At 44.6% G+C, this 24,201-nt stretch overlaps 2 protein-coding genes across 2 annotated transcripts in view; one reads left to right on the plus strand and one right to left on the minus strand.

Annotated features, from left to right (window-relative positions):
• Positions 1-16,890, minus strand: part of DNAJC17 (DnaJ heat shock protein family (Hsp40) member C17) — a 32,600-nt gene extending 15,710 nt beyond the window's left edge. The window contains exon 1 of the mRNA XM_010965153.3: positions 16,705-16,890. Within this exon, the coding sequence (XP_010963455.2) occupies positions 16,705-16,782 (78 nt within the window). The 5' untranslated portion in view covers positions 16,783-16,890. The remainder of the gene's footprint in view (positions 1-16,704) is intronic.
• Positions 16,874-23,551, plus strand: ZFYVE19 (zinc finger FYVE-type containing 19). The gene is made up of 11 exons (XM_010965155.3): positions 16,874-17,205; positions 18,378-18,499; positions 18,669-18,722; positions 19,077-19,195; positions 19,291-19,436; positions 19,788-19,896; positions 21,678-21,887; positions 22,314-22,393; positions 22,697-22,795; positions 22,923-23,059; positions 23,142-23,551. Exons 1-11 carry the CDS (start codon positions 17,152-17,154, stop codon positions 23,218-23,220), a joined length of 1,209 nt encoding a protein of 402 aa, XP_010963457.1. The 5' UTR covers positions 16,874-17,151; the 3' UTR covers positions 23,221-23,551.
• Positions 23,552-24,201: the final 650 nt, after the last annotated feature.

Raw genomic sequence — 24,201 nt, forward strand, 5'->3', positions numbered from 1 at the left:
AAACCATGAAATCATTATTTCAGACAATAACTGTTCTACTCTATCCACACACCATAAAAAAAATTATGGCTCCCACCCAACCCACACCATCAAAGGCCTAATGGGAAGTCTAGACTTCCACCCTCATCAGCTGTAGCAAAGCACCCCAAACCTTTGCCAGGGTGGTGTCAGAGAAGGCCAAGGAGGGAGTTCACCTTAGCCAGATGAAAATATAAAAATATTTCTGAAGGAGAAGGTTATAGTTGACATTTATTTTTTACAATGAGCTTGTATGACTTTTCACATCAAGGGGAAAATTGTTAAAAAACAAACAGAAGTATATTCTCCAATCGGAAGACAGAGTGGCTGAAAGGATTCAAAAAAACAAGACTCATCTATATGCTGCCTACACGAGACTCACTTCAGATGAAAGGACATACACAGACTGAAAGTGAAGGTATAAAAAAAGATACTCCATGCAAGTGGAAACAAATGAAGAAAAGCTGAAGTAGTTATACTCAGACAAAATAGACTTTAAAACAAAGACTGTAGTAGAGACAAAGAAGGTCATTATATAATGATAAAGGAGTCAATTCATCAAGAGGATATAACATTAGTAAATATTTATGCACCCAACATAGGAGCACCTAAATATGTAAAACAAATATTAACAGACTTAAATGGAGAAATAGACAGCAATACAATAATAGTAGATTTTAACACCCTACTTTCACCAATGGATAGATCATCCAGACAGCAAATCAATATGAAAACATCTGCCTTAAATGATATGTTAGTTCAGGTGAACTCAGACATATATACAACACTCCAGCCAAAAGGAACAGAATACACATTCTTTTGAAGCATACATAAAACATTTTGCAGGATAGATTGTATGTCAGGCCCAAAACAAGTCAATACATTTAAGATTTAAATCATATCAAGTATCTGTCCTGACCACAGCGGTATGAAACTAGAAATTAATTATAAGAAAAGAACTGAAAAATTCACAAATATGTGAAGATTAAACAACACACTACCAAACAACCAATGGGTCAAAGTAGAAAACAAAAGAGAAATTAAAAAAAAAACTTGACACAAATGAAAACAGAAATACAACATACCAAAACTTATGGGATGCAGCAAAAGCAGTTGTAAGAGGGAAGTCCATAGCAATAAATGTTCACCTTAAGAAACAAGAAAGATCTCAAATAAACTACTTAATTTTATACCTCAAAGAACTAGAAAAAGAACACACGAAGCCCAAAGTTAGGAGAAGGAAGGAAATAACAAAAATCAGAGCATAAATAAATGACAAAGAGACTAAAAAGATAACAGAAAAGATCAATGAAACTAAGATATGTTTTTTTTTAAGATAAGCAGAATAGACAAATGTTTAGCTAGACTCACGAAGAAGAAAAGAGAGGATTCAAATAAATAAAATCAGAAATGAAAGATGAGATCAGTTGTAATAACTGATACTACAGAAACACAAAAATCATGAGATTACTATGAACAATTATATGCCAACAAGTTGGACAACCTGGAAGAAATGGATACATTCATAGAAACATACAACCTACCAAGACTGAATAATGAAGTAGAAAAATCTGAACAGATCAATTGCTAGTAAGGAGATTACCACCAATCCTTCTCGAACTCTTCCAAAGAATAGAAGAGGAAACATCTCCAAACTTCTTTTGTGAAAGCCAGCATTACCCTGATACGAAAGCCAGACAAGGACACAGGAAAAGAAAATTACAGGCCAATACCCTCAATTAACAAAGGTGCAGAAGTACTCTACAAAATATTAGCGAACCCAATTCAACAGTTCATTAAAAGGATCAGACACCATGATTAAATGGGATTTATTCCAGGGTTCCAAGGATGGCTCAACATCCACAAATCAATTAATGTGAGACACTACATTAACAAAATTAAAATAAACATCTTATGATCATCTCAATAGATGCAGAAAAAGCATTTGACAAAATTCAACATCCATTTAAGATTAAAACTCTGAACAAAGTGGGTATAGAGAGAATGTACTTCAACTTAATAAAAGCCATATATGACAAGTCCACAGCTAACTTCATACTCCATGGCAAAAAGCTGAAAGCTTTTCCTCTGAGAATCAGGAACAGGACACTTTCCTCACTTTTACTAAACATAGTATTGGAGGTCTTAGCCAGAGCAATTAGGCAAGAAAAAGAAATAAAAGGCATCTAAATCAAAGAGGAAGAAGTAAAACTGGCACTATTTGCAGATGACACGACATTAAATATGGAAAACCCTAAAGACTTCACCAAAAAACTGTTAGAATAAACTAATTCAGTAAAGTTCCAGGATACAAAATCAATAAGCAAAATTCAGTTGCATTTCTATACACTAATAATGAACTATCAGAAAGAGAAACTAAGAAACAGTCTAATTTACAATTTTATCCAAAAGAATAAAACACCTAGGAATAAATTTAACCAAGGAGGAGAAGGACCTATATATTGAAAACTGTGACACTGATAAAAGAAATTAAAGAAGACACAAATAAAAGGAAAGATATTTCATGCTGACAAATTAGAATAATTAACATTGTTAAAATGTCCTCACTACCCAAAGCAATTTTACAGAGTCAGTGTAATTCTTATAAAAATTCCAATGGCATTTCCACAGAAATAGAAAAAACAATCCTAAAATTTGTATGGAACCACAAAAGATCCCAAATAGGCAAAACAACCTTGAGAAAGAACAACAAAGCTGGAGGCATCACACTTCCTGATTTCAAGCTATATTACAAAGCTATAGTAACCAAAATTGCATGGTACTGGCATAAATTCAGACAGACCAATGGAACTGAATAGTGAGCCCAGAAATAAACCCACACATATACATTCAATTAATATATAACAAAGGAACCAAGAATGTGCAATGGGGAAAGAACATTTTCTATAAATTGCATTGGGAAACTAGATAGTCACATGCAAAAGAATGAAACTGGACCACTATCTTACACCATACACAAAAAATTAACTCAAAACGGATTAAAGACTTGAATGTAAGACCCCAAACCATAAAACCCCTAGAAGAAGGGGGAGGGTATAGCTCAGTGGTAGAGTGCCTGCTTAGCATGCACAAGGTCCTGGGTTCAATCCCCAATAACTCCATTAAAAATAAATAAATAAACCTAATTATTCCCCTTAAAAAAAAAAAAAAAACTCCTAGAAGAAAACAGAGGCAGTAAGCTCCTTGAAATTGGTCCTGGCAAAGATTTTTGGCTTTGACACCAAAAGCAAAGGCAACAAAAGAAAAATAAACAAGTAGGACATCAAACTAAAAAGCTTCTGTACAGCAAAGGAAATCATCAACAAAACAAAAAGGCAACCTATGGAATGGGAGAAAATATTTGCAAATCATGTATCTGATAAGGGGCTGATATTTAAAATATATAAAGAACTCATACAATTCAATGGCAACAAAACAAAACTCAGAAACAAACAAAAAACAAGCAATCTGTATGACTGAAACATTATGCTGTACACCAGAAAGTTACACAACGTTGTAAACTGACTATACATCAATAAAATTTTTTTTAAAAAAGCAATCTGATTAAAACTGGTCGAAGAATCTGAATAGACATTTTTCCAAAGAAGACATAGAGATGGTTAACAGGTACATGAAAAGGTGCTCAACACCACTAATCTTCAGGGAAGTGCAAATCAAACCATAACAGGACATCATCTCATACCTGTTAGAATAGCCATTATCAAAAAAGACAAGAAATAAGTGTTAGAGGAGATATGGAGAAAGGGCACCCTTGTGCACTGTTGGTGGCAATGTAAATTGGTGCATCCATTATGAAAAACAGTTTGGAGATTCCTCAAAAAATTAAAAATAGAACTACCATATGATCCAGCAATCCCACTTCTGTGTATTTATCCAAAGGAAATGAAAACACTCACTTGAAAAGATATATGCAACCCCATGTTCACTGCAGCGTTATTTACAATAGCCAAGACATGGAAGCAACCTAAGCATTCACTGATGGATAAACAAAGAAGATGTGAGATTATATTTACACACATAGACAGGCATACTGAATGGAATATTATTCAGCCACAAAAAGGAAGACCTGCCATTTGTGACAAGGCATTAAGCTGAGCGCAGTGAGTCAGACAGAGAAAGACAAATGCTGTGTGATCTCACTTATATGTGAAATCTAAAAAACAAACAAACAAACCAGAAATGAACTCAAAGATACAGAGAACAGATTGGTGGTTGCCAAAGGCAGGCAGTGGGACAGGGGCAGGTGGGCAAAGTGGATGAAGGGGTTCAAAAGGTACGAACTTCTAGCTGTAAAATCAGTAACTCATGGAGATGTAATGTACAGCATAGCGACTATAGTTAATAATACCGTACTGTATATTTGAAAGTTACTAAGAGTAGATCTTAAAAATTCTTATCACAAGAAAAAAAATGTTACTATGGTGATGGATGTTAACTAGACTTACTGTGGTGATCATTTTACAATATATACATATATCAAATCATTATGCTGTACACCTGAAACTAATGTAATGTTATATGTCAATTATATCTTTTTTTTTAAAAAAATGATGTTTAGCTTCTTCCAACTATTCTAAGCTAGGAGGCAGCATGGCTCACTGAAAGAAAGAAGATTCTGGAGCCCAACAGATTTGTTTTCAAAATTTGAATCTTCCACATACTACTAGCATTACCTTGGGCAAATTACTGAATCTCACTTAGCCTTTCATTCTTCAACTACAAAGTGCGGGAAGTATCCCCTACACACAGGGCTGTTTGAAGATTAAAGAAAATAATCCATGTGAAATAGCTGACAAAAACTGCGTAGGCACTCAATATAGGCCCCAAACCTCTCTCTTATCTCCTCCAGGGAGGAAGGTAAATTGTGACACCACCCCTGTATGACGCCAACCTGACAGGAACTCCAGGGATGGACACAGGTCCACCACGGGCCCAGGTTAGCCCAGTATAAATTCTCAAGGCAGACAAGGCTGGTTTCAGGTCTGCTGGGGGTAGTTCTAAATTTCTACCCTCGATTAGCCCCCAGGAGCCCTGAAAATACTCTCATTCAAGTGTATAAGGCACATATAGGTAGCCTGAGATCTTCCAGAGTGGCTATGAACCAAAATCCAGCTGGCCTAAGAATGCTGGTCAAGTGTATCTGTCCCGATTAACTAGTTATTACTATCTTTAGCTGCTAAGCCTGCCCTGGGCAGGGCCCATTGCTGGGTTTTAGCCTGGAAGGTAGGCCAGTTTTGACTTTGAACCAGTTCGCCTGGAGTTCGGTGTTTTGTGTTACAAACTGGATTCCCAGCTTTGCCCAGCCCTCTTGGCGTGATTGATGCCTGAAGAATTTCTCATAATGTAAACACAACTCTTGAACAGCAGGCCTTTGAAAAGCTCCTGGTGTCAATATTGTTTATTATGAAATAATTCTACCATAATAACAGCTCAAGAGGCTTGATTCAGGGCAAAAAAAGAAAAAAAGAAAGAAAGAAACAATATTTTTCTTAACTGTGATAAAGTTGGGAAGGAAAAGAAACTTTCAGAAGAACAAAGAAATAGAAGAATCCACATGTAATGATGTGGGAGAACGAAAGGACCATCTCATCCCAGGCATCAGGACTGGCAGCTCACCCATGAAATCGAGTCTGCAGATGCTGGGACCTCATGGGCAGGGCTGAAGCAGCCACCGGAAGGTGCCAAAGGCTACTAGATTATCTTAACACCTGCAGCTTTCTTTCTTTACCTATAGGCTTCCCCTAAATCCCCAGGTCTTCCCTAGCACTTAGAATCATTAATTTGCATTTCCTGAGACTTGATAGAAAGGAGCTAGGTGACAGCTGAGGGGCTTCTCACCCAACACCTCCTGCCCAGACCATGGTTTTTCAGAGAACCGGGCTGTCTCCAAAGCCCAGCTCCCTGAACGACAGAGATCTCAGATAAACATAAGCTCCATGAAGACTTCAAACTCCAGTTTCCAGACATTCTCCTGATGTCTTTCTAAAATGTTGCTCACTATCCCCTCCCCTTCTGCATCCTAGCTAGGATACTACTTGAGTTCAACCTGTCTTCCATATCTTAGGATCATCATTCAGAACATAAACTACTGAACAGTACAACATGTTCAGATGCTACTGAGGGCAAAAAGTCAGGCTTTTCCTATGCTTCCTTAGGTGATGATGATCTTAAATTCTACTCTTTTTATAGTTTTTCTATCTCTTCCCTAGTCAGCCTCGATTAGCCTGTGCCAGATGCCAGAATGTCTTTGAAAGTGCTTATAATCTTCTGTTTCTTTTCTGGTATGGTCTGGGAAAACAGATAAACTGGTTATAATTGTACCTCATAACCTCAAATGAGAGCACACAGGTACAGAAAATTATGGGGGTTCTTACAAATAAAGGGAATGTGCTTTAGGGGGCAGGGAGCTTTGCTTATTCCCAGGGCCCAGAACAGGGCACTAAACACCTGGCACTCAGTAGGCACACAATAAATATCCATTTAATGAAAGCGGCAAACATTCATTTGTTTTTAACCAAACACAATTAGGAAGCCTCAACTATGTTGGTTACATCAGGCCCATTGGGGAAGGAAGCAGGTGCTGTCCCAACCCTAGGAGATCTTACTACACAAGTTCATAATTTCCCCTTCTACCTGCTAACACTTCCTCTTGAGAAACCAAGTCTGGAAAAGGGGAGAAATAAATCACTATAGCAAGCTGGTAAGAAAACCACAGTGGGAACTAAATGCTATCCCCCTAGAGCCCACATGACGGACAGAAGAATGAGTCACAATTTAGCAGCCGCCAATCCAGCCCTCCCGGGGGCTTCATAACTGGTTTGGCAGAGCAGGAGAGAGAGCGCAGAGCTGGGTCTCCTGCCATCTCTCCTGGGTCTTGCGCCAGGCACACAGCAGGGCCTCTGATAATCTCCCTGCCTCCAGTTTCACCTCTTGAGAGGAATAACTCCTGACTCACCCAAAAAAACCCAGCGCTAAGGGGTCCAATAAATACAAAATAGCTATCATTAACTTAAAAGAAAGGTGCCCTACAAGGATGAGATCATTATTTTTTAAAAGGCTGCTATCCTTACAATAAAATTTGGAGCCATGTAAGTAAGTGATACAAGTAATTAGGCTCAGTTCTCAAAAGCCAGACTCGTAGGTCACACTCAGATACAGGGGACACACAGGGAGTCCACTCTATGCAACAACAGATACTAAGTGAACAAACTAAGCCGGTGAATCAGCTAGGAAGCCATTACAGGCCCAGTTCCAGGAATGAGAACAGTCAGTAATCTAGGCCTGAGCAGTAATTTCTCCCCAAGCCTGAGGGAGGCAGACATCTCCCCAAATCCATACTAGCCACAACACCAGAGGCTGTGTCACTGCTTGATGTCACAGGCAGGAAGTAAACCACAGAGCTCTGGAAATCTCTTCCTAAAAGACTGACTACTTTCATTCCTTATAGTCTGTGGTCCACACTGAGACAGCACTACAGAGAAATTCCCAAATGCTTTTGGAAACCGGTCTACTTCTAAGGCTCTGAGCAAGCAGGGTGCCAGCCAACCCCCAGATCAGCACCCTCAGCTCAATATCCCTAAAATGTGGGCCTGCTGGTGATGCCGAGATGATTCTGGGGGAACTCAGACCTCACACTGACATCTCTCATAGTCTGCTAACCACGGCCCACGGTCCAGACTCAGGACCGTGACCTGCGCAGTCTGGACCAACGGGGACTATGCGTAGGGCCTGGCCTGCTTCTCCCCGTATGCTGCCCCTATGTGCCCTTTGGGATCTGGATCCCCAGCCCATCCCTGAGGTCACTCTTCAGGTCTTCCCATCCCTCGGGCTCTCACCTCTGGGTCCTCCTTCAGCTGTCCCAGTATAACGTTCTGGGCTTCAACCACCACCCTGCCTTCCTTCTCAGCCCACTTCCCCAAACCAGCTACTCACCTGGAGCCCAGTCTACAGCCCTCCTCCTCCTCTTCTTCTCAGGCCCTGCCCCTCTCTCCCATCCTTACCCAAAGGCTGCTCTCTCTGCCTTGAGCATAGAACTCTCTCTGGACCCTAGTACTTCCTACATCTCATTATTTGTTTCCCTTAATGCACTGGTTTCCTTTATAAACAAATTTATATTAGTAAAAAGAAGTGAGTCAATTTAAAGAAAAATAATAACCAAACAACGTATAGAACAGCAAAAATAGGGAAAGCAGCTATGCAAATAAAGAATATTTTGAATTTTACCTTAGCTGAAAGGAAAACTCCACAGTGATAGTTTTGATCCAAATTCTAACACACTTCCTCCAGCCATCCAGGTCGGCTTACTGCCCTTCGGGTTCACCCAGGTCGTGCAGCTTCACTCACAGAATCAAATCTCTATCTATGTCACACATGGGACCGCGAGGCTCTCTAGGGCCCTCAGACCTGTCTCTTGTTGCCCTAATTGCTCCTAAGGTGTGGGTCATGGAAACAGCTCTGAAAGAGGAGTAGAAAATGCAGGTTTGGGCAGGCATTCTGCATTTACTAGCCACCTTATGCTGAGCAAATCAATTAAACTCTGTCAGTCTCTGTCTTCTCATCTATAAATTGGAGCTAATAGTCCTTGTGTACCTCATAGGCTTGTTTTGAAGATCACATCAAATGAGATAATTTATGTGAAAGCACTTTGGTGTCATATAAATGTGAGGTATTATCTTGAATGCTAATGAATAGCTCACAGCTTACAAACACAAATGAATCATTCTTTTTGACTTAACAGGCAGCCAAGTAACTTCAAAAATCCATTGCTCCAGACAGCCAGTCAAACCCAGGAATGAGTTAACCATAGGAGAGATACTGAGAGGACTTGGAGGCCTGGCTCCTGGTCCCACTCAGTGCTGGTCAGGACCCTGGTGAGCGAACAAATGAACCAATGAATGAATGACTGTTGTCAAGTGAAACCAGGCTCAGTGCCCAACCTGAAGGTCTCAGAGCCTGGTCTAGAGGTAAGAGGCTTTGGGAAAGGCTCCTGCTGGAGACACGAGACTGAGTAAGGCACACCTCAAATGCAGAAATGGCCCCCAGATGCTAATGGAATGAAGTCCAACCACCCTTGGACCTAGAGGCCCAGAGACACTACATTTTTCAGATTCATCTCCTGCCATATCCTCAAAAAACCCTAGGCAATGCCCCGTTCCTTGTCATACCAGGCATTTTTGCTTCTACATGTTCATGCCATTTCTTCAAGCCCTTCTCTGTCCTCAAAAACTTAACTCTTTTTAAATCTGTAAGAAACAATGTTGGTGTGTCACATTCTAGGGTATAACAGAAACATGTGATTTACATAAAGGGATTAGCTAGCAGATAGGTAAAAATAGCCTTTTCCTTAAAGCGATAATAAAATGTAACCTGAAAAGGTCAATATTAAGTTTACATGGTAGTGCTCCTGGTAAACTTTAAAATTTGAGTCTTCAAAGAGTTGATCAAAATGCACTTTGAAGCACCTGGCTTCACCTGCCAACATACAGTGAGTTATGTACCCATAACTTCAAAGGGCTTCAAATGAAAGGCGAGGCTGCTATAGATAGTAGAGAAATTCACATGTCAGCTGCAGAGCAGTTGAAGAAATATTAAACTAGGGCTCCAGTCTGGCCCAACGCTCACTCACTGGGTGATCTCAGCAAGTTCCACAACCTCTCTGGACCTCCACCTTCCTGTCTATAAAATGAAGAGAGTAAATGACCATGATGATCCCTTTTAACCCCGCTGCGATAAATCCTTTTCTCCCCCCAAGGTCTTGCACGACAATATCTCCTCAGGGAAGACTTCTGTGATCCTGCCAATCATATGAATCATGTCTTCTTTATTTCTACAGCATTTTCCTTGTATACTTTTACTCAGCCTCTTTCACTCGACCTCAGATTCACTGTTTACCACACTGTGCGAGCTGTCACAAAGCAGAGCTGACGTCTTCCACCATGCCCACACAGTACCTTGTCTGTGGTGATACACTCCATTTGGAGATTTGAATTGAACAGCAAACTCTGCTGATCCTCAATTTCATTCTACCTGATGCCCCACTTCCTATCTTGACCACTGCCTGGGTTGAGAATCACTGGTGTGGGGTGAGGCGAAAGCTCTGGTCTATGAGGACTGGAATGAGTGAGCAGGGGTGAGAAGGAGAGGGCAACCTTGGACTTGAGCTGTGGGAGACATGTATTTGACATCAGCACTTACAGTCTAAGGAAGGTGGAGCAACAATGATAAAAGCAAGAGTGAACTTGTAGTGAGGGTGTGCCAAGCGCCTTGCTAAGTACTTTACCTGATCAAGCCTCACAACAACTTGGCAAGGATGGACTGCCATCATTCCCATTTCGCAGATGGGAAGCCAAGGCACATAAAGCTTAAATATTTGCTCAAGGTCACAAACTATGTAAGTCATGCAGCCAATAGCCAGGCAGTCTGACTCCAAAGTCCACTTTCTTAACTGTCACTGGAGATTAGTACAAAGACAATTATAAAGGCACATTTACAATTCCCAACGTGGCTCACTGCCCTGTACTGATTTCCATCCATTCTCAACACATGGTAGATGCACTAAACAATGATTCTTGGTCGTATTCATTAAGATTAGTTATAAAAGCTGTCATTGTCTACACAAGTTACACTCTCTAGGAAGCATCATCTGATTAGATAATATCACCTTCTAGAATTATCAGCTTTGGCCTCCATATTTCAAAATGATGGGCTGCAAGAGCAAGAGACAGAGAAGCTGGAAATAGATGAGACAGGCGACTGCTCTCTTCACATTTGTATCCCTAGTGCCAGGCTCTGAAACAGGGATACAGTAGGTACTTAATAAAAGTTTGTGGAATCAAATGGTGTTTGTGGGAAATGTTTCTACCCTTCTCTAAAACACACATGGAGAAAGGGAAAGAGAACCAAAAAGAGGCAGGAAGAACACCGTAAATTTTGATTTAATGAAGTGTACGTGTGCCTATTCTGTGTGTGTGTACAAGGTACCAGACACACAGCACGCTGCTTTTGGGAAGCCAGGATGGGAGCTGCCAGCTAAGAGGTGGGCAATCTCTTGCCTGCCCAGTGGGAGTATAAGATGATACCACCTTTCCGAAAGACAGTTTTGAAAAAAACTTTTAAATATATTTACTTTTGGTCTAGTAATTCAACTTTGTCATGAAGTATTACTGCCTAAGAAAGTAATAATACATATTCAGTCATTCAACAGGATTGACTGAACACACCTATCAAGGACTAGGCCTTGTTTAGGTGCTGGAGACATAACAGTAATCAAAACAGAGGAAGTCTCTTCTATCCTGGATTTTTTACATTCTAATGGGGGAGACCAGTGGTAAGAAAATGGGTATGTAACACCATGCGCAGTGGTGAGATGTACAACCTCTAAATATGCAGCAGAGTAAGGGTGTGGGGGCAGCTAATTTAAATAGGTGGTCAGGGAAAGCGTCTATAAGGGTAGGGGGTGATATTTGACTGGAAGTCTGAATGAGGTGTGGGAGTGAGATATACAATGGCCAGGAGAGAGATGTCCTAAGCAGAGGATTAGCAAGTGCAAAGGCCTTGAAGCAGGAATATATTAGGTGAGTTTGAAAATATATCATTGGAGGCCTCTTTCATACCCAATAGGATGGTTATTATCCAAAACACAGAAAGTAACAAGTGGTGGGAAGAATGTGGTGAAACTGGAACCCTTGTGCATTGCTTGTAGAAATGTGTAAAGGCGCAGCTGCTGTGGAAGGTGGTATGGCAGTTCCTCAAAACTTTAAACACAGAATTATCATCATATGTTCCAGCAATTACACTTCCGGATATATACCCAAAGAACTGAAAGCAGGACTCCAATAGATACCTGTACACTCATGTTTGTAGTAGCATTATTCACAACAGCCAAAAGGTGGAAACAACGCCAATGTCCATGAAAAGATGAATAGATATACAAAATGTGGTATATAATACACATGTGATGTTTTTCAGCCTTAAAAAGGAAGAAGATTCTCACACAGTCAACAAAATGGATGAATCTTGGAAACATGACCTTAAGTTAAATAAGCCAGACACTAAAGGACAAACATTATATGATATTTGTACATTCATTTATATGAGGTACATAAAACAGTCAAGTTCACAGAGGTAAAAAAGTAGAACGGTCATTACCAGAGGCTGAGGGGAGAAAAACATGGAGAGTTAATGTTTAATGGAATGGAATTTCAGTTTGGGATAATGGAAAAGTTCTGGAGATGGATAGTGGTGATGGTTGCATAGCAATGTGAATGTACTTAATGCTACTGAATTGTACAGTCAAAAAAGGTTAAGATGGAAAATTTTATGGTATGTATATTTTACCACAATTTAAAAAATAAAAAAACCACAGGAGTACTGATGTGGCTGGAGCACAGTGAGCAACGAAAGAATGGTAGGGAACAAGCAGGAGAGGCAATGAGGGCCCCAAGGGCCAGGGGGGGCCTTCAGGCTTCATTCTAGGACTAGTAAGAAGCCTCTGGGGAGCTGGGAGCAGAGATAACACAACCTGATTTACAGTCTAAAGGCTCATTCTTGCTGCTGTATGAACCCAAGAACAGAACTAGGAAAAGAAGGCCCTTGCAGTCACCCAAGTAATTCCTGAGGTTAATTCAGAATCTCTTCAGGATTTGCAAGTGGCATTAATCCAGGATCCACTCTTCATCTTGGCAGGCTCTGGGACCCTGCCCTGTCCCGTGAGAGCGTGCATACGCACAGGCACGTGCACATCAGCACATGAGAACCTAGGCCTTACTGCCTCAGATCTTAGCAGGAGACTGAATTGCCAGGGTTGGGGACGTGGTGGGGGATCACCATCTCTCCAGGAGCACTTCCACACCAAAGCCAGGTCCTCAACTCAAGGCTTGCCTACAAAAAAAAAAAAATAGATACTTTGCCCCACCTGTCTCCTCTAGGGCTAGATTGGGAACAAAAATGTCTACCTTTGGGACTTGCTGACTTTCTAAATTCCCATGATACATGTTCATCTTTGTTTTTATTTTGTTTTGTTTTGGTTGTTTATTTGTTTTTATTATAAAATATATATAACATAAAATATACATTAACATAAGTTACCATTTTAACCATTTAAGTGTACAGTTCTGTGACATTAAGTACATTTGCATTATTGTGTAGTCATTACCGGTATCAGTTTCCAGAACTTGTTTGTTTCATCCTGTAACACTGAAACTCTACCAGTTAAACACTAACTCCTCATTCCACCCTCTTGCCCCTAAAAACCACCATTCTACTTTGTCTCTATGAATCCGACTACACCTAGGAAACTTGTACAAGAGGAATCGTACAATATTTGTCCTTTTGTGACAAGCTTATTTCGCTCAACAACATGTCTTCAAGTTTCATCCATATTGTAGCATGCGTCAGAAACTCTTTCCTTTTAAGGCTGAATAACATTCCATTGTATGTATATACCACATTTTGTTTATCCATTCATCTGTCAATGGCCACTTGGGTTGCTCCCAGTTTTTGGCTATTGTAAATAATGCCACTATGAACATGGGTGTGCAATTATCTGTTTAAGTCCCTACTTCTACTTCTTTTGAGTGTATATCCAGAAGTAAAATTGCTAGATCATCTGATAATTCTATGTTTAATTTTTTGAGGAATTTATTGAGAGCTTACTCATGCCAGTCAGCAGGGAAGAGGCTGCTACAGAAGTGAATGGACCAGACCTGCTCCTCAGAGCTAAGAGTACAGAGGGGAGTAAGGTATGAGACGAATAATCACACAAACAAATACATACTTGCAAACTGAAATAAGTTCTGGAAAGGAGAACTTGCTGCTATGAAAGAATAGTAGGCAAGGCCTCTTCGAGGAAGTGCCATTTAAGCTGAGTTCTGAAGGAAAAGGAAAAATAACCCAGGTTAACAGAAGGGGAGGAAAAGCATTCTTGGCAGAGGGGAAAGCATGTACGAAGAGGTAAGAAATTCTATTAAGCATTTTGTAGAAAGGGCAATAGAGTGTTAAAGGAGCACCAAGATTATTCCATTCTCTGTGAGAAGAAATGATTGGAGGAGTACGACAGAGTGTAAAAGAAAAGACTGAAAACAGGCGAACAAGTTGGCAGGAGATTCTAATCGTTCAGATGGAAGTTGATGGAGGCATGGGTAGGAGTGGTGGCGGTGGAGACGGAGCTAAGTGAACAAGTCTGAGGATTATTTGGCAGACTGACTCATCAGGACCCAGTGATGGGCTAGGTAGCAAGAGTGAGAGGATGGGGGGTATTAAGAAAGACTCCAGGTTCCTAGCTCGAGACTCCAGGTTCCTAGCTCGAGTTCCTACCCCTACTGAGATGAAGGGGTAAGATTTAGGAGGTGGATGTAGTAAGATTTAGATGCCTGTGAAGTGTCCAAATGGAGAGATCAAACAAGTGGATGGATCTACTGATTTGAGATTCAGAGAAGTGGTCTGAAAGAAAGTTAAATTTGGTGTTGGTGTTCACCACTACCACTGAGCTGTATGTTGCTGGACAGCCAGAGTGACGATGTGAAAAGAGTACCAACCTGAACTGGGCATCAGGGTATCTGGGTTCTAGTCCCAATTTTGTCACTAATCACCCTCTCTGAGCATCAGTTTCCCCATCAGTAACCCAGAAGGTTGGCCTAAATCAGGGCTCCTTTAACTTTTTGTGGATAAGAATTATTTCCTCTCCTCCAAAATAAATACATAAAAAATGTTACGTACAATTTCAGAGGTTTATTCAGTTCTTGGCACCCTTCTTTGGACCCCAAATTAAGAACTCCTATTCTATATGACCAGATAACCACAGTTTAGGAGGCCCTTGTGTATACTTTAAATATACTGTTTGTTCTCCAGGTTCCCCTAGAAACTGTGACAGGCACTGCACCAAGGAGAGAGGACCCCAGACCCAAGGTCTCCCTTGCTCCCTACCAAAAAGTACCCATTACCATAAAGCTAACCAGTGTACCCAAAGGCCCTAACCTACTTTTCAGGATTTGTCTTCTTTTATCCTTTCTTCCTAGCCTGTGCTCCAGACAAATTGGACTATGCACACTCTCCTCTTTCTCAGAATACCCTTCCTCCATCTCCACACACCAAACTCTACCCATTCTTCAAGGCTTCAAATGCCTTCTCTATTTCCCCCACCTCTTTTCTGAAACTAGATGCAATCTCAGCCTACTCAGAACATCCACAGAACTTCGTTTGAATCCCTCTTAAGGAACTTACAACATTCTCCCTTGTATTATAGTTGTGTATCCTCTACTAAAAAGAAGGAGCAGCACCTGTTATCCTTTATAAACAGCTTTCTCACAGATCCCTTATGTCATCTGAGTGAAAACTGGATCCCAACCTTACTGCTCTGCTTAGACCTTGGTCTCTTGCCTAAACAACAGCCCTATCTGATCCCCTAGTAGCAGCTCCTCTAGCCACCCTACTCATATTCTTTCTGCACAGTGATATTGAACATTTTCTTTAAAGCCTGATTATGTCACTTCTCTGATTAATATATACATCAAGGCTTGCAATTGCCTTCCTCAGTTCTCAGCTTCAAAGTCTGGCTGGATCTGGTGTGAAATGTCCAAAGTAATTTCTCACTATTAATGAAGTACTAATTTAACAATTTACAAATGCAGAACACTTAGAATAGTGCCCAGCACACAGTAAGCATAATATAGGTCTTAGGTCTTATTAATACTGAAATTTTAAGACTTCTAAGACAGGTGTAGCAGATGCTTTTGATGCTGTGTATACATCCCCATTCTGATTTCAGCTAGAGCTGCAGGGAACAGTTCTGTGCAGGCTGACAGCATCCCTCCTCAAGGGATCTTTGGGTCCCCCTGCTTTTCTGCCCCAGAGCTTCCTTTTCTCACAAGCTCACTAGGCCCACGAGCAGAGGAGCCTGAAGTACAGGGGCATTTGTAGGCATTAATTTCCATCTGATGAATATCTGTCTCCCCTTCCTACATTGCTATAACTACCATCATAATCCAGAGGAAAATAACAGAAATATTAATTACAGCTTGGTCAGTGTCCCACTTCCTGGCACATTTATCAACACCTTCCTGTGGAACTACAAGCCTTTACCCTTCTGATCCTCCTGCTTTTGGCCCACTCGCACATGTTGAGAGGACAGCACCTGAGCATCTGCCACTTGAAGAGTCAAAGGATTGGAGTGTAAAAGGAAACAAAGACGGCAGAGTCATACGCCACACTGCCAAGGAGAGGATGAGAAGGGAATGGAGGAGCCTTGAGACCTAGTCTTTCCTCCGCCCTAGGTTCTACGCAGAGTTAAATTGGTCTGAGGGAGAGAATGAGTCAATCACCTCCAAGCACAGATAACCAGAATCAGGCTGACACTGCGCAGGCGCAAGAAGGAGGCTAGGGTTGCCTCCCAGGCTTCCCCCGCGGCGTCTCCTAGACAAGGCGACGGGGAGAGCACAATACCGTGCCTCGCGCGAGGAGCCTCCCTCCTGTGCTCCCCTCTTCCCTCGTGTGGCTCTCAGACCATTCAGGAAAGGTCTGAGAGCCACCTTCTGAGGCTGTCGGGGCGCCCCGCGTTCCCGGCCCACGGCCCGACGGAACCTGGAAAGCGGGTAATACCAGCTTCCGGCGAGGCGCCAAGACGGGAATGGGCCGCCAGGTCGCTCCGGCCTTCCTGACCCTCGTTCTCACCTCTTTGTCAGCCGCGTTCTCCTCAATACCTAGCAGTGCGTACAGGTCCATCTGTAAGATTTCCTTGGTCACCGCCATGGTTCCAACTCTGACTGGATTAGTACTACGACTCCCAAGAGTCTAAGCGTGTGGGGACTGTCAGCCCCAAGCCAGCTAAACGGTGCTTAGCCCCCTGGGAAGTGTCGTGATCTGGGCCAGGCTTGACTGCCTCTGAGGGAAGCGGCAGTCGTGAGTGAACTACGACTCCCAGCAGCCCCCGCGCCCGCCGCGGCTGCTCTCTGACTGGGGTGGACTGTCGTGATTCCCTGTAGGAAGCCTTGGCTCCCGCGCACGGGTGGGCGTAGGGGGCGGGGCAGGGGCGGGGCTGCGTGAAAGTCCAAGGGTCCCTGGACCTGACCCGCAAGATCTCAATTCTGTCTACCGTGCTGCGCCGCGCCGGGAACTAGGATGGACAGTAGGTGCTACGGCTGCGCTGTCAAGTTCACTCTCTTCAAGAAGGAGGCGAGTCTTCTCTCCCCGGGCGGCTAGAGGGCCAGGGAGGATGCGGAGTAGAGGGAAATTCATAGGACTTGCAGTCCGTAGACTTGGTTTTACAGTCCCTCTCCAGCTGTGTGGTTTTGATGAAGTCACTGGGCCTCAGTTTCCATTTCTGTAAAATGAGGCTAACACTCTCTCGCTTTTGGAGTTGGTGTGAGGGTCCAGTGAGGTGCTGGTGGTGAGAGTTCCCTGTAAATCGTAAATCCGGCTCCTGTCATTTTGAAATGTTAGGCTTTTCTGTCCATCAAGTGTAGGATTCTGCTGTTTGCTTCCCTCCACCCTGCTTCTCCGCAGCCCGGTCTTAGTTAATACTCTGTGACCACTCTCCATCACACCATACCCGTTAACTCTGCTCTGAAACCTTCACTGTCAAGCAGCCTCCCCTTCCTCGATTGCCCTCAGGGCATCATAGCAAAGTCTCACTTGCCCTCAGCACAGACATGTCAAGTTCCCCTGGTAACCTGCAGGCTTCCTCTGCCTTAGTTGTGACCAGGAGATAGGCCAGACAGGATGAATGAATAGCAAATAGGGAAGCAGATCCGAGTAGTACTCAGAAACCTGGGTTTTGGAATCAAAGTGGTCAGGATTCAAATTGCAGTTCTGCTGTCTTATTCTTGGGGTGACCTTGGTTTGGGCAAGTCATATAACCTCTCTTGATCCCATCTAAAATAGGAATAATAATGGTGGTCACCAAGATTAAGTAAGATAGTGTATATAAACTGTGAGGATTAAATCAGGTTATGAAAGTTAAGGACTGAGTTTAGTGCCTGACACACAGTAAGTGCTTAATAAATGGAGGCTATTGTTACCATCCCATCATGAGCCAAGCCTTCCTCCATCTCTGCTAGAGCAGAGAAGGCAGGGGCTTTGCACTCTCTCTGATTCTTCTTTGTTGAAGAGTCAGAGACCTGAAGCTTGGGGCTTTGCCTGTTTGTCTTCTACACCCCAGTGTAAGCGAACTGATAGCTTTGCCTTCAGCCTCGTCTCTCCCCAGGACTTAGGGGACCCCCCTCCTCATCCTCATCCCAGCAGCTGTTCACAACCTCAGTGTTCTCTCTGTGTGTGCTCAGAGAGTCTGAGGGAGGAGCCTGCAGGGGTGGGTGAGAGGTGGACTCCCTGCTTCATGTTTCTTGTAGTATGGCTGTAAGAACTGTGGCCGGGCCTTCTGTTCTGGCTGCCTTAGCTTCAGTGCAGCAGTGCCCCGGGCTGGAAACACCCAACAGAAAGTCTGCAAGCAGTGCTACGAGATCCTGACCAGGTGAGAAGCTGACACAGGTGAGGGTTCAGCCAAGCATGGCAGCAGGCAGCTGGCCAGGCCTTGCAGCCTTGGGTCTTTGTCTAGAGGTCAGCCCAGGGAGTGTTTTGGGGTGCAGGGCACTGATAGGCAGATGGAAGGTAACTTCTGATACCGGATTTCTTCTCTATAGAGGATCTTCTCCTGCCAATGCCTCCAAGTGGTCACCACCTCAGAACTATAAGAAGTGAGTGCTGATGGGACAGACAAATGGGGATGGGGAAAGGACAGGGGAGCCATAGGGTAGAACTATCTTCCTAGCCTCCTGACCAAATGAGCAGAGGATCAGGAGAATATCTACCTCTTGGCACCTGGCTGCCCTCTTGAGCTCAGAAAACAGCTCATCAGCCCTCTCCCCAGAAAAGGTTCTTGGTAGACCTTGCCTTCTCAGCTGCAGGGTGATATGAGAGAGGGCTACAGAAGATTGTCCGTTGGAGGCCTTCCTAGCTGACTAAAAATGAATCCAATGGGAAACAGTGAGTGGGTGACTTCACCCCTCCCTTCTGCATTCTTCAAGAGCCTCTATCTCATATCCTGCCAGGCGTGTGGCAGCCTTAGAAGCCAAGCAGAAGCCCAGCGCTCCCCAGAGCCATGGACTGACCCAACAAGACCAAGTCATCGCTGAGCGCCTAGCACGGCTCCGCCAGGAGAACAAACCCAGTGAGTGGGGCAGACAGGGTGGAAAAGACACCACCCCAGGCTCCTGGGACTAGGAGTCCTCTGGACTTTACAAGGCTTCCCTATGCCAATTGTAGAGTCAGTGCCCTCGCAGACGGAGATAGAAGCCAGGCTAGCTGCACTGAGGGATGAACCCCAGGGTTCCATCCCTTCCACCCAGGAGATGGAGGCACGGCTTGCTGCACTGCAGGGCAGAATTCCACCTTCTCAGACCCCCCAGTTGGTGAGTGCTGTGACTTTGGAGGGATGGAGGTCTTGGGACGAGGACCCAGCAGAACTCCAGATACATGTATGCCTGTGTACTTCACAGGAGTACTTCCTGCTCCTCCCACCTGCTGCCAGGCCAAGGAACCAGGGACAAGCAGCAGGACTGGGTGGGGCAGTAGAGTGGCCCCTTGGTTCTTTTGGGGACTGCCAGACCTACTTGATTACGTGGGCTCTGAATTAGGCCTGTTTCCCTGAGTTTTGGGAATGCCTCAGCATCCACCCCTGACCTAAACTGCTCTGGGCATTATGGTGTGGCTTCCCTGCTCCTGTTCCCCTGCTCCCCACTGAAGTTTCCTCCTCTGAACAGGCACATCAGCCACCAGACACCAGGACCCAGGCCCAGCAGACACAGGATCTGCTGACACAGCTAACAGCGGAGGTGGCTATTGATGAAAGCTGGGAACGAGGAGGCCCAGGTATCTTCTTCGCCTGGCTCCCCCAGAGACCTGACCCCCCCTTTTCCCAGGTGGGAAAGGCTCTGCTGCCCACCCTTTGGGATGTGAATATAAATCAGGGAATAATCAACATTATAAAGGCTACTGTTTATTGTTTACTCCATTGGGAGCCAGTGTAAGCCTAGTGGATAAGTGTGTGGGCTTTAGACCCAGACAGTGATTCTCTGTTCTATCACTTAATAGCCATGTGACCCTCCACAAGTTACTTGATCTAAGTCTCACTTTCCTCATCTGTAAAATGGAGGTACGTGTGGTAAAACCCACCTCATGGGGGAGTCATGAGGAGTAAATTAGATAATCCGGTAAATGCTTAGGACCCTGCCTGGCTCATAGTAAGTGCTCAGTGAAGGTTCTCTGCATCGATGGGGAGGAGAAGGAAGAGGCTACTTAAATTTAATTAAAATTAAATAAAATTTAAAATTTAGTTCCTCAGTGGTACCAGCCACATTTCAAGTGCTCAAAAGCCACAAGTGGCTCATGGCTACTCTCCTGGACAGCACAAATGTAGACCATGATACAGAACGTTCCCATCACTGTGAAACATTCTCCCGGACAGTGCTGTTCAAAAGCTTCAAAGCAGTAGTTCTCAACCATGGATGATTTTCCTTCCAGGGCCCATTTGGCAATGTCTGGAGACTTTTAGGGTGTCATAACCCAGAGGGTATCACTGGCATCTAGTGAACAGAGGCTAGGGATGCTGCTAAACATGATACAATGCACACGACAGCCTCCTCCACAAAAAATTATAGGCTCACCTCAGAGATATTGCAGGGTTGGTTCAAGACCACTGCAATAAAGTGAGTCACACAAATGTTTTGGTTTTCTGGTACATATAAAAATTATGTACACTGTACTGTAGTCTATTTTGTGCAATAGCATTATGTTTAAAAAACAATGTACATAGTTTAAAAATGTTTTATTGCTAAAAAATGCTAACAGTCATCTGACAACACAGGGTTGCCACAAACCTTCAATTTAAAAAAAAATCAGTATCTGTGAAGTGCAATAAAGTGCAGCTCAATAAAACAGGGTATGCCTGTATCCTGTCCAAAATGTCAATAGGATCAAGATTAAGAAATGCTGCTTTAGAGATACAATCTCATTGAATATCCTCAGTAATCCTACAAGGTATATACTATTACTATCCATCTTTTACAAATGAGGAAACTGAGGCCTGGTGAGCTTAAGGAACTTGACTAAAGTCATACAGCTATTAAGTGGCAAAGCTGGTACTTGATCCCAGACTGTCTGATTTCAAACCTCTTGCTCTGAAACTCTGAGCTAAAGGGAACCATGTCAGAGCCACACCCACTGTGGTAAAATTCTTCCCGCCTAGTAACATACAAGACCTCAGCTTCCCTCATGTCCTCTCTGTGCTACTCCCTGGAAATGCTGATTCCAGCCTGTAAGGCAGAGACACTGGCTAGACCTCAGCCTCCCCATATCCTGATCCTTTCGGGTGGTGATTCTCGTACCATGGGGTACTCACCCTAACGGCAGCATATTAAAATACCAGATGGGTGGGGATGGATGTAATTGAAAAAAAAAATGTCTAAGATAACTAGTTTTTTACATTTGGAAAAATAGAAGAAAATGCTCATTTGTAATATAAACCACAGGACCTAGTGCTGAACAAAAAGCTGATAACCTATGGTATTTCTTAAAAGTTGAGAAATGGGCTCAGTGGTTTCTGATGAGAGATTTTGAAATGTCTGCCTCCCTGACTGCATCGCTCTTTCCAGGCCCCTCTATCCAGAATGACCTCAACCAGGGGGGCCCAGGGGCTCAGAGCTCCAGTCCCGAGGGGCAGACCACCTGGTCCCTGGAGGAGGAGAAGAGCAGGCTGCTGGCTGAGGCAGCGGTGGAGCTTCGGGAGGAGAACACGAGGCAGGAGCGGATCCTGGCCCTCGCCAAGCGTCTGGCTGTGCTGCGGGGACAGGACCCGGACAGAGGTAGAGGCTGGGGAGCTGCCACTCACTCATGTCCACTGGGTGGGCCCCCAACTCCCACCCACAAGCCGTGCTCTGCACAGTGGGAGTACTCCCTGCCAGGCTGGATCAGGGGCTGGGTCCCTGTGCCTAAGGGTATGTTGAGCTGTGCCCAGAGCCACAAGGAAGGTGCTGGGCAAAGCAGTGGATGAGGAATAAGTGGCAGCCATCAGCGGGCAGGGGACTGTCGGTCCCTTCAGATGCAGAGCCTTTTGTTCATGCTTCCCTCCCCTGCAGGGTGGGGCAGGGTCTGATCAGAGTGGCTGCAGAGACTGCTCACCTCTGGAATAAGTGCCACTGAAAACCAAACCAGATCGGGGGCAGGAGTACAGCCACTCAGGTGAACTCTCAACCTCACTTCTCCCTCCCTGCTCTTGTCTCTCCCTCAAGTGACCCTCGAGGACTATCGCCTCCCAGACAGTGATGATGAAGAGGATGAGGAGACAGCTATCCAGAGAGTCCTATGGCAGGTCGGCTCTGCCTTACCCACCTGGCCACCCCTTGTCCTGTCCCTGCCACACTGTCCCACTGCCCACTTGCCCCATTGACTCTGCCTCCGCTCTGGGGCTGGATGGCCAGTCACTCTGCAGCTCCTGATCTAGCTGGGACCCCAATGACCCAGACCTGCCCCTGGCCCATTGAGATGGGGTATCAGCAGCCACAGACAATAGATAAAGGAAGATGGGTTCAGCACTAAGGCCACAGAGCACAGATATACTGTGTTTTGGAGGGATGCCTGGAGCAGGTAGCTGTACTCTTCACTCTGTCCGCAGCTCACTGAAGAAGCTGCCCTGGATGAGGCAAGTGGTTTTAACATCCCTGTGGAGCCAACTCTTCAACCCAGGGCCCAGTCCTGCAGGGCAGAACCTAAGGTGAGAAAAGTCCTAGACACAGACCCCCTAGGCCATCACCACAGCTTCCCTCCCCACCTGCCAGACTGTTCCTGTAGCCACCCTTCCAGACCCCATCAGGTACCTTACATCCCCCATTCCTCTCCAGTCCCCAGAGGCCCAGGCCACAGCCCCCAGGCCTGAGGCTGAGGAAGAGGAGCTCCCCTGGTGCTGCATCTGCAATGAGGATGCCACCCTGCGCTGCATGGGCTGCGATGGAGACCTCTACTGTGTCCCCTGCTTCCGGTGGGTGCAGATGGAATGTTCCTTGGGGCTGGGAGAGTTCCAGGACTGCCTATGATCCCTGACCTGTAACTCTGCTCCACAGGGAAGGTCATGATGCCTTTGAACTTAAAGAGCACCAGACATCTGCCTACCACCCCCTGCATAAAGGCCAAGAGCACTGAGGGAGCCCTAGTCCTCCCAGGAAGGCCATTCTACAGGCTGGGCACCACCAGGGCATCTGATGGGAGAGCCTGTCAGGCTCGACTGCTTATGGGTGCACCCTTTCCTGAGCATCTGTGTCCCTGGAAGGAGGAAGGACTCTCCACTCAAGGTGATGATTGGAGGAGCCAGAGGGAAAGCAGAAGTTGGGAGCCTTCCAGCATTGACTGGGAGTGAAAGGCATGATGGGGAAAGACCAGACTGAATCTAAGGAGGAGCCTTGAAACTTGTTCAAGGGCCCAGGGCCCTCCACTGGTACGTAGAGGATCTAATAAAGTATGTTCATTCCTTGGACCCAGCATCTTTTATCTCTAGAACATGATGGGCCCTGAGACGGGCCCCTTAGAGAGGTGGCAGAGCAGAGTAGGCTGTAAGTCCAGTCTTGTGGAGTGAGGGAAAAGGCTGAGCCATCCTGCAAGCTTCTCCAGGCAGGAACAGTCCCACCCATCCTGGTGGCCTCATATGTAGCAGGTATGAATATTTGTTCAACTGAACTGAACTGTGCATCCTGCTCTGGGCAACCCAGCTTAGCCCCCAGGCCCACCATCTTGGATTTCTCAGCCTCTCTAGCACTCAGATACTGCATGCACAAACAGTTAAATGCATAGCCTGCTTTCTGCCTTACTCCCAAAGGACACCATCTCCCAGGGCTCCTGTCCCAACCTGCCTGCCATTCAGACCCAGTATCTGTTTCCACTAGCTCCCTCCTGACCTGACTCCTGGCATTTCAGCCTATACTGTTTACACTCCTCCACTCAGTCCCTGCTTCTTCTCTTTCTGTCTCTGGCTTGGAGAGGGTCCTCAGCCTGAATCAATTAGTAGGGGAGAGGAGTTTAGCTTTCCCTGAAGCCCCCAGACCCAGCCAGTTCCCTCCCCTATAGGATTCAGAACTAGTCTTTGCTACTTGGGCTCCTATTGTTGGTAAAGCCAGAATGCCATGTGTT

The sequence above is a fragment of the Camelus bactrianus genome, chromosome 6 (genome assembly GCF_048773025.1).
Source record: "Camelus bactrianus isolate YW-2024 breed Bactrian camel chromosome 6, ASM4877302v1, whole genome shotgun sequence".
Classification (NCBI taxonomy): Eukaryota; Metazoa; Chordata; class Mammalia; order Artiodactyla; family Camelidae; genus Camelus; species Camelus bactrianus.

Coding starts and splice junctions, on each gene's coding strand:
- ZFYVE19 (XM_010965155.3), top strand. CDS start 17,152: ATGGACAGTAGGTGCTACGGCTGCGCTGTCAAGTTCACTCTCTTCAAG. Junction 19,196..19,290: donor CCGCCAGGAGAACAAACCCA/GTGAGTGGGGCA, acceptor TGCCAATTGTAG/AGTCAGTGCCCTCGCAGACG. Junction 19,897..21,677: donor CTGGGAACGAGGAGGCCCAG/GTATCTTCTTCG, acceptor CGCTCTTTCCAG/GCCCCTCTATCCAGAATGAC.